Source organism: Priapulus caudatus, unplaced genomic scaffold, assembly GCF_000485595.1.
Source record: "Priapulus caudatus unplaced genomic scaffold, Priapulus_caudatus-5.0.1 Scaffold622, whole genome shotgun sequence".
NCBI classification, from domain to species: Eukaryota; Metazoa; Priapulida; class Priapulimorpha; order Priapulimorphida; family Priapulidae; genus Priapulus; species Priapulus caudatus.
This window is the reverse complement of record NW_014577683.1, coordinates 36,215-47,223: the sequence shown is the minus strand read 5'-3', so window position 1 is coordinate 47,223 and position 11,009 is coordinate 36,215. Positions and strand designations below refer to the sequence as shown.

General features: G+C 46.4%; 1 protein-coding gene across 8 annotated transcripts in view; it reads right to left on the bottom strand.

Moving 5' to 3' along the window:
* Positions 1–11,009, bottom strand: part of LOC106812224 (FERM domain-containing protein 3-like) — a 51,358-nt gene that overhangs the window by 4,428 nt on the left and 35,921 nt on the right. For all 8 annotated transcript variants that reach the window (XR_001394303.1, XR_001394304.1, XR_001394305.1 and 5 more), the window contains exons 7-10: positions 7,578–7,666; positions 5,069–5,218; positions 4,554–4,633; positions 780–999 (exon numbers count right to left, since the gene is read on the bottom strand). Coding sequence is in view for 1 of the 8 variants with exons in the window: in XM_014816056.1 (XP_014671542.1) it covers positions 780–999; positions 4,554–4,633; positions 5,069–5,218; positions 7,578–7,666 (539 nt within the window). In the remaining 7 variants the exon portion in view is untranslated. The remainder of the gene's footprint in view (positions 1–779; positions 1,000–4,553; positions 4,634–5,068; positions 5,219–7,577; positions 7,667–11,009) is intronic.

Here is an 11,009-nt window from a genome sequence, read left to right as displayed (position 1 = left end):
AAAAACCATAATGTGACTGGAAAAAACCATAATGTGACAGAAGGGGAAACCATGATGTGACAGAACGTAAAACCATGATGTGATGGAAGGAGAAACTGTTAAGTAATGTAAAAAAAAACATCTACTCTATAGGTAACTACATGCAGTTAACCATAGGTAACTAGGTGACCATTGGTTAACCTATAGGTAACTACATGTAACTGGAGGTAACTCACCTGATGACTGACTCTACAGGTAACTACAGGTAACTCACCTGATGGCTGACTCTACAGGTAACTACAGGTAACTCACCTGATGGCTGACTCTACAGGTAACTACAGGTAACTCACCTGATAGCTGACTCTACATGTAACTACAGGTAACTACAGGTAACTACAGGTAACTCACCTGATGGCTGACACTACATGTAACTACAGGTAACTCACATGATGACTGACTCTACAGGTAACTACAGGTAACTCACATGATGGCTGGCTCTACATGTAACTACAGGTAACTACAGGTAACTCACCTGATGGCTGACTCTACATGTAACTACAGGTAACTCACCTGATGGCTGACTCTACAGGTAACTACAGGTAACTCACCTGATGGCTGACTCTACAGGTAACTACATGTAACTACAGGTAACTCACCTGATGGCTGACTCTACATGTAACTACAGGTAACTACAGGTAACTACAGGTAACTCACCTGATAGCTGACTCTACATGTAACTACAGGTAACTACAGGTAACTCACCTGATAGCTGACTCTACAGGTAACTACAGGTAACTCACCTGATAGCTGACTCGTCGAGGTCGAGCGAGTGCATTGGCGCGTACTTCCAGCCACTGTTCGTCTTCTCCCAGCCGCTTGTCTCCCTCACGAGCGGCACGTCGACGGCTGCCTCCTGCGGCGGCTCCTCCAGGATCGTGTCTGGCTGCTGGTCCATCAGCGACGATGGAGAACTGGGGCTCTCCGGGGTTCCCGGGGTCGTCGGCTCATCCCCCATCGAATCTACGAGCAGGAGGAGGAAGACGAGGAGGGGTCATTTATTATAAAAACAGGAGGATGAGGAGGGGTCATTTATTAATAAAAACAGGCAGAACAGGAGGAGGAAGAGGAGGGGTCATTTATTAATAAAAACAGGCAGAACAGGGGTAAGAGGAGGGGTCATTTATTATAAAAACAGGAGGAACAACAGGAGAAAGTTATTTTTTTAATAATTAAAACACAGAAGGAACTGGGGAAGCAGGAGGAGGAGGGGTTATTAATGAACTAGAAATAGCAGTTGTCGCCAACCACATGTATCCCCCCCCGTGATCTAGTATGAATGAAATATCTCCTGGTTTTGGTACGTGACACACCATCTCCCCAAGATGTGTAAGTATACCAAGTTTGGTCACGCTAGGTCAATTAAGGGTCGGCATAGAGCGGAAGGGAAAGTGTCTGCGGCGGCGGCGGCGGCGGAGGCGAGTGGCGGCTGGACAGACATGAAACCATAGCATCCCCGCCGACTTCGTCGAGGGGGATACAATAACATACAGGAGGAAAGGAGGAGAAGGGGTTATTTATTAATATAATGCAGGAGGAACTGGAGAATCCGGAGGACGTGTTATTAAATAATACACACAGGAGGGATAGGAGGGAAAGAGGAGCAGCAGGAGGAGGAGAAGGGTTTATTTAACATGTGATGTACAGATGTTTAAATAGAGTATTTAGTGGAGCTAGACTAGGGGTTGTTTTAGTGATAGTCTATCTAGACACAGCGTCGTGGCATCTTGTTGCGTAATTGTAAACGTGTTTTAGGTCGAGAGTTTCTAGGGTGACTGTGAAATGGGTGGTGAGCAGAGCAGTAGACATGTGGGATGATGGCGGGGTTTTGGAGAAAGAAGAGAGATGTAGGGGGTCGGGAGTCTGGTGGTGATCGCGAGAGGAAGCACACGTGCTCACGCGCGTGTGCGCGTTGCGTTGTCTTTGTGCAAGATGGACACACTGTGTGCGAGCAGTTATTAAAGTTTATTCCGGTTACCACACAAGTTTTGGATTCCTTCTATATCATTTATTCAACGAACTTTAATTCAACGTTACATTTTGGTGCCAGTGACAGTCAAAAACCTGGGTATTCCTTTGCGGACGCAACGTAAGGTACTACCTACAACTATATCGATCTACGAACCATACGAAAGGAAGATGGAGAAGGAAGAAGACACAGGAGGAGTCGCTGGTTACACCGCTGGCAAGAAAACTGCAGAGAGAGAAACGGAGAGCGAACGAGAGAGCAAGAGAGACGGAGAGAGAGAGAGACGGGAACAGGAGCAAGAGTAGGAGAAACGAAGAACGACGGAGAGCGATCGACAGAGACGAAGAATGGCGGAGAGCGAGACGGGAGGAACAGAGCGAGACGCGGGAGAGAGAACGGTGGATATACACACGGCGTGAGAACTATGTGAGTAAGTCAGCGTGAAGGAAGGAACGGCCGGTGTTGCATCCGTGATACTGCGAGGGCAAGTCCGACTCTCGACCTATGTGAGAGAGAGAGAGAGGAGAGCAGAACAGAGAAGGCAAGGCTGACAAAGCAGAGACAGAGGACGTGAAAGTGTGACATCGTCAGATATGTGTATTTTTATCTGTTTTCTTTGTTTTATGTACGCGGTATATTTTTTTTTATGGTAGATGCTTGTGACCGTGACGGTCTTTGTGTGGAAAATCTTTTGTGTGAAACTTTGTGTAGAAATGTGTAATCGTTTTCTTGAATTTGTGCTAACGGTACGTTTACGCTATATTGTCGGACTACTAAACACATTCTTCAATTAGAGTTTGATAGGCCTAAAACATTTCATCGAAAATATGAAATCGGTTTTGCGTATTTTTGTTGGCTGTATGATGTGTGGAAGTGACAAAGGTTGTCACGTCCACTTCGGTGCTGTGTGTTAATAATAGGATTAAGAGGTTTAAATGAGGATTATGAATGGAGTAATTCAACGTTACACTTATTTATTAATAAAAAACAAGCGGGATAGGAGAGAGAGGGGAGCAACAGGAGGAGGAAGGGTTATTAATTATTAAAACACAGTATATGGAAGAGGAAAGAGAGTGGGAGAAAGAGAGAGAGAGAGGAGAAGCAAGAGCAGTATGAGCAGAAGAAGGAAGTATTAAACAACTAGAAAGGGCAGTTGTCGCCAACTACATGTATCCCCCGTGATCTAGTATGAATGAAATATCTCTGTAAGGACGTAGAAGGTAGGTAAAGTTAAATAAGTCACAAAGACAAAGGTTTGTTACACAACTCATCTGCCTGAGATGTGCAAGTAATTGTAAAATGGGTTGCCTCAGGGGTTTTGGTACGCGACACACCTTCTCCCCAAAATGTGTAAGTATACGAAGTTTGCTCGCGCTAGGTTAATTAGAGGCCGAGTTATAGAGCAGAAGGGTAATATGATGAAGGTCAAGGTCAAGGTCAAGGTCAAGGTCAATGTCAAATAAAGGTTGCAGTGACCTGGTTTCGGTACGCGACACACCTTCTCCCCAAGATGTGTAAGTATACCAAGTTTGGTCGCGCTAGGTCAATTAGGGGCAGAGTTATAGACCAGAAGCAAAATATGATCAAGGTCAAGGGTAAAGTTAAATAAAAGCCGCAGTGACGTGGTTTTGGTACGCGACACACGTTCTCCCCAAGATGTGTAAGTATACCAAGTTTGGTAGCGCTAGGTCAATTAGGGGCCGAGTTATAGAGCGGAAGGAAAATATGATCAAGGTCAAATAAAAGTCGTAGTGACCTGATTTTGGTAGCGCTAGGTCAATTAGGGGCCGAGTTATAGAGCGAAAGGAAAATATGATCAAGGTCAATGTCAAGGTCAAATAAAGGTCGCAGTGACCTGGTTTTGATACGTGACACACCTTCTCCCCAAGATGTGTAAGTATACCAAGTTTGGTAGCGCTAGGTCAATTAGGGGACGAGTTATAGAGCGGAAGAGAAATATGATCAAGGTAAAGGTCAAATAAAGGTTACAGTGACCTGGTTTTGGTACGCTGCGCACCTTCTCCCCAAGATGTGTAAGTATGGCAAGTTTGGTAGCGCTAGGTCAATTAGGAGCCGAGTTATAGAGCGGAAGGGAAATATGATAAAGGTCAAAGTAAGGGTCAAATAAAGGTCGTAGTGACCTGGTTTTGGTACGCTGCACACCTTCTCCCCAAGATGTGTAAGTAGACCATGTTTGGTCACGCTAGGTCAATTAGGGGTCGAGTTATAGAGCGGAAGGGAAAGTGTCTGCGGCGGCGGCGGCGGCTGAACAGACATGAAACCATAGTATCCCCGTCGCAGGGAATACAATTAATAATGCACTAGAAACTAAGTAACATTCTGTAGAGCAGCTTTCACAATCGACTTAAATTATTTACTGACTCCCACGCACATAGACTTCAGGATTGGAAATGAAGCTAGTATATGCATAGTTGCATCCATTAACCAACCACCAAAAAACCTTAGAGAGGTAGAATTGACGCGATTGTGAGGAAGTTTTTTCATCATCGGTTCACTAGTGCTTATAATTTTAACTAGACCCACGCACCGTGCGAGATCTCCTTGGCAGAGTTGGAGATATAAGCGCCCTTCTTCTTCCTCTTTGGTGCCTGCTGCTTCACAGAAGACCTGCAACGTCACGACAGCATCCGATAATGCCGAGTTACGTCACCATAACGACCGCATCGTCAAGCTCTCCATACCAATTCCTTGTCTCATTACTTCGGTAATACTAGACAACAGCTAATACATAAAGGTTCTTTATTGGTTTAACATCTCAACAACATGGTTGATCTGCATGCTTCCACCATACATTACAGAACATCTTCAATGCCTTCTCCCGCGTGCTGCCCAATGCCCTGCAGGGAATATCTGATTTTAAGGCCATTTCATCGAACAGATGACAGAACATCCTTAATGCCTTCTCCCCTGTGGCCGCCCCAGCGCCCTGCAGGGAATCTCTGATGTTAAGGCCAATTCATCGAACAGACGACAGAAAAAGTTCTGCTTCAGTGAGCAGCACCTAGCCACACGACCGGACGCGCGCGGGGAAAACATACATACCGTGAGAAGTCCGGAGGGTCACGGTTTACCCTGTTCTCCAGAATCTCTCGCTCGGTGCGGCCACTGTAGCGGAACCTTGAGCCGCGGGCGAGGGTCATCAGGGTAGAGGAGCCGGAAGAGAATGTCGTCACCTCCCGTGAGCTGGGAACCCTGTAGGAACAACACAATGTAGGATAATAGGAACAACAAACAGGAACAATATAATGTAGGATGATAGGAATGACAAACAGGAACAATAAGACAACAATGTCATCATTACCCGTGAGGCTGGGAACCCTGTAGGAACAACACAAAGTAGGATGATAGGAACAACAAACAGAAACAATGCAAAACAATGTCGTCATCACCCATGAGCTGGGAACCTGCCAGGAGACAACACAATGTAGGATGATAGGAACAACAAACAGGAACAATATGATGTAGGATGATAGGAATTGACAAACAGGAACAATGCCAAGCAAATGTCATCATTACCCGTGAGGTGGGAACCCTGTAGGAACACACAAAGCTAGGATGATAGGAACAACAAACAGGAACAATGCAAAACAATGTCATCATCACCCATTGAGCTGGTAACCTGCAGGAACAACACAATGTAGGATGATAGGACAGCAAACAGGAACAAACATAGTGTAGGAATGGATGATAGGAACAACACAATGTAGAATAGATGATAGCAACACAACACACAGGAACAATGCATAACAACGTCATTTGCGTCCTGTAGCTGCAAAGCCTGCCAAGAACAACACAATGTAGGATGATAGGAACGACAACATAGAACAATGCACAACAATTTCATCACCACGAGCTGGGAAACCCTGCAGGAACACACATGTAGGATGGATGGTAAGGAACAATACACAGCAAGAATGCAACAAGCATACATCTGCCGGAGCAATACGTGTTCAATAAATCACGAGAACAACACATGCCATTATGAATCACTCGGGAATAACACACAGATGATAAATGATACGAACAACACAATGGAACACCACGCAGGAACAGAGCACAAATTACTCCTCAAATCCATGAGCTCATGAACCTTGCAGTAACATCAAACCTGGGAGGAAGCTCATAGACAACAAACAGAGAATGCCTCTGAGGAATAATGCGACATACAGGAGCAAGTAACAATGTCGTCACTTGTCCTATAGGTAAGACAACATAGGATGAAGACATAGCAACAACATACCAGCAGCTGTGCACAGGAAACAGCTAGCAGCATCCGCTTTAAATGTCAGGAATGAGATGTTCATTACAGGTCGCGCCATCGACCAGATTCGAAAAACAGCATGCGATGAATCATTGAAGCAGTCATCAACGTTCAGCTGCACTCTTTAATACCTTTTTCTCTTTTGGAATCTGCGACCGGGCTTAAGGAGCCCTCAATCAATGAGGCAATCATTCACTTCATTGCGGAGACGTAATCGTCCTAGCTTTCATGTGTTACTGAATGCGGCAAATTGGGGTGGAGCGAGGCAGAGATGCAACGATGCGGAGAGGCGAGGAAGAGGGAAAGAGGAAGGAGAAAGAGACGGAGAGAGGAGAGAGACAAGATGGAGATGGAGTGGAGAGGAGAAAGAGAGAAGTAAGAGGGAAGACGAGATGAAGGAGCCAGAGCGAGAAATAGCGGCCAACAGGGGGAAAGAGATCGGCCAGAAGAGAGGAAGAAAGAGCAATAGAGAGAGGAGAGAGAGAGAGAGAGAGAGAGAGAGAGAGAGAGAGAGAGAGAGAGAGAGAGAGAGAGAGAGAGAGAAAGAAACATAGAGAAACAATGAGGCAATCATTCACTTCATGCAGAGACGTAATCGTCCTATAGCTAGCTTTCACTGGTGTTACTGAATGCTGCAAATTGGGAGCGAGGCAAGAGAGCAAGATGGGGCAGAGAAAGGAGGAGAGGAAAAGAGAGGGGGAGAGACAGATGGAGATGGAGTGGGAGAGAGAGGGAGAGGAGGATGAAGAGGGCCAGCGAGACAGATAGTGGACACAGGGGGAATAGAGATGGCCAGAGAGAGGGAGAAAGAACAATAGAGAGAGAGAGAGAGGGAGAGAGAGAAAGAAACAAAGAGAAACAATGAGGCAATCATTCACTTCATGCAGAAACGTAATCGTCCTATAGCTAGCTTTCACTCGTGTTACTGAATGCTGCAAATTGGGAACGAGGCAAGAGAGCAAGATGGGGCAGAGAAAGGAGGAGAGGAAGAGAGAGGGGGAGAGACAGATGAAGATGGAGATAGAGTTGGAGAAAGAGGGAGAGGGAGAGGAAGATGAAGAGGGCCAGCGAGACAGATAGGGGGCACAGGGGGAATAGAGATGGCCAGAGAGAGGGAGAAAGAGTAACAAAGAGAGAGAGAGAGAGAGAGAGAGAGAGAGAGAAAGCAACAGAGAGAAAGAGAAACAGAGATGGTCTCCATGCAGCACACACACGCACGCACGCACGCACGCACGCACGCACGCACGCACGCACGCACGCACACACACACACACCCAGACACACACTTACGTCCAGAATGTCTTCTGTTCGACGGAGCACTTCCACAGATGCCTGCAGGCGGCGACGGTCGGACACTTGAAGCCACATGCATGCTTCTTCTGCACACAAAGAAACAAGAGGAAGGCATTATACTCACAGACGGCGCCACCAGTCAGTTACCACAGCAACTACACCAATGACACCGATGCCAGCCACTTTAATGGCAGCCAAAATGTCATCATTCATCACTATGCTAACTTCATCCACCATAAAACCTCTGTATTATATAGTCGAGAGAATGCTGCATCTACATTATGCCGTGCACACGCGAATCACGTGCATGTGTGCATATATATATATATATATATATATATATATATATATATATGCATACGTGCACACGATTCGCGTTTGCACAGCATAGTGTATTCTCGAGATATAATGAGGTTTAGTATTTTTCTAAATCTACTCTACTAATTCAACTTTTTTATTAAAGTCTTTACTACCGCCATATCATCTCCCTTCCTCCCTCCCTGCCCTTCTCGTTCCGTTGTCCTGCCTCCGTGCCTTGCTCCGGCCATCACTCCCCCTGCATTTCTCCCTCACCCGCTCCCTCCCTCCCTCCCCCTGCATTTCTCCCTCTCCCGCTCCCTCCCTCCCTCCCCCTGCATTTCTCCCTCTCCCGCTCCCTCCTTCCCTCCCCCTTCTATACCCCCTCCCTCCCTCCGTTTCTTCCCTTCCTCCCTCCCTCCCCTGCCTATCTCCCTCCCTTCCTCTCGCTCCCTCACTCCCTTCCTGCGTCCCTCCCTTCCTCCCTCCGCACTGACTTCCTCGCTTCCTCCCTCGGCATGACTCAGCATGGCTTCTAGTTCCCTCCTTAACCTGACACACTGGCAGAAGTACGTCGGCACTGTCACGTCTCACGCCACGTCACTGCTCAGCACGCTGGTCTAGACGTTACACAGAGAGAGAGAGAGAGAGAGAGAGCCGCCAGCAGCAGCACGCTGCGCCGCTATGCGCTCATAACTCTACCGATCAACTGTTACATATGCTGTAATAATGAAGCTAAGTAGCATTACAAGGAGGCATTGACCCATTGTGTCTGTCGATCATTAATCCTACATTTTACGACAAACATCGGGAGAAAGAATAGCGTTTACTATTAATTAATAGTAAACGCTATTCTTTCTGGAGGGTCATTTATTATAAAAACAGGAGGATGCAGGGGGGTCATTTATTAATATAAAACACGCAGGAACATGGGGAAGGAACAGGAGGTCATTTATTATAAAAACAGGAGGAACAGCGGGAAGGTAAGTTATTTTTTTAATAATTAAACACTAAAGGAACTGGGGCAGCAAGGAGGGTTATTTTAATAAACTGAGAATATGGAGTTGTCGCCAACCACATCTAATCCCCCCACGTGATCTAGTATGAATGAAATATTCTTCCTGCGTTTAGTACGCGACAGACTGCCTTCTTGCAAGATGTGTAAGATAACCAAGTTTTAATAAGGTTAAATAACGTTATGCCATTGCGCGAAGATGAAACTTGCTATGCTATATTACCGTTTGTCTCACAAATGGGTGGTCAACAAGATAATTGGACGAACACAGACGGTTCTCGTGTGTACTTGCAACACTTCGTCAGTGGACGGCGGGCAGATGTTCGCGTAGTGTAAGGTATACATACCTCATCGCGTGTGAAGGTATATATACCAAAGTTTGGTCACCCTTAGGTCAACATTTAGGGGCCGAGTTATTAGAGCGGAAGGGAAATATGGTCAAGTATCATATCTCAAGGTCAAATAAAGGTCGCACGTGACTGGTTTTGATACGTTGACACACCTCCCGAAGATTGTGTAAGTCAACGCAAGTTTGGTAGCGCTAGTCAATTAGGGGACGAGTTATAGAGCGGAAGGGAAATATGATGCAAGCTAAAGGTTCAATATAAGTGTTACAGTGACCATGGTTTTGGTATGCTGGGCCCGTTCTCTCCCATAGATGTGTAAGTAATACCAAGTTTGGTAGCGCTAGGTCAATTAGAGGGGCCGAGTTATAGAGCGGAAGGGAAAACATGTATAAATGGTCAAAAGGGTCAAGATAAAGTCGGTAGTGACCTGGTTTTGGTAACGCTGCACAGCTTCTCCCCAAGATGTGTAATGTAGACCATGTTTGTCACCTTAGGTCAATAGGGGTCGATTTATAGGAGAGCGGAAGGGAAAACATATAAAGGCTCAAAGGGTCAATAATAGGTCAGTATGACTGGCTGGTTTTGGTACGTTCTGCACACACCTTCTCCCCAGATGTGTAAGTAAGACCATGTTTGGTCACTCCCCCCCCCCCCCCCCCCCCCCCCCTCCCCCCCCCCCCCCCACTCAGGTCAATTAGGGGTCGAGTTATAGAGCGGAAGGGAAAGTGTCTGCGGCTGGGCGGGCCTGAACAGACATGAACCATAGTATCCCCGTCGGCAAGGGGATACAAATTAAATATGCACTAGAAACTTAAAGTAACATTCTGTAAGAGAGCTTTCACAACGACTTAAATTTTTTTACTTTAGACTCCCACGCACGATACGACTTCAAGGATTGGAAATGAAAGGCTAGTATATGCATAGTTGCATCCATTTAACCACAACCACGCAAAAACCTTTAGAGATGGTAGAATTGACGCGATTGTGGAGGTAAGTTTTTTTCATCATTCGAGTTCACTATAAGTAGTATATAATTTTTTAACTAGACCACGCACGTGCGAGATCTCCATGTGCAAGAGTTTGGCAGATTAATGCGCCCTCTTCTTCCTCGCTCTTTGGGTGCCTGTGCTCACAGAAGACTGCCAAACGTCACGTACAGCATCCGATAATGCGAGTTATCGTCACCTATAACGACGCATCGTCAAGCTCTCCATACCAATTGCCTTGTCTCAATTACTTCGGTAATACTAGACAACAGCTAATTACATAAGGTTCTTTATTGGTTTAACACATTCAACAACATGGTTGATCTGCATGTTCACCGATACAATTACAGAACATCTTCAATGCCTTCTCCCGGCGTTAGCTGCCCAATGCCCTTGCAGGGATATCTGATTTTTAAGGCCATTTATCGACAAGTGAAGAACATCGCTAATGCCTTCTCCCCTGCTAGGCCGCCCCAGCCGCCCTGTATGGGAATTCTCTGATTTTAAGGCCAATTCATCGAACAGACGACCATGAAAAAGTTCTGCGTTCACGTCGAGCCAGCCACCTAGCACACGACGGACGCAGCACGGGAAAACATGACACATACCGTTGAGTAAGTCCGGCGACGGGTCACGGTTTAACCCTGTTTCCAGAATCTCTCGCTCGCGTGCGGCCACTGTAGGCGGACGCCTTGAAGCGCGCGGGCTGAGGGTCATCAGGGTAGAGGAACGGAAGAGAATGTCGCACTCCTGTGAGCTGGGAAGCCTGTACGGAACAGACAAC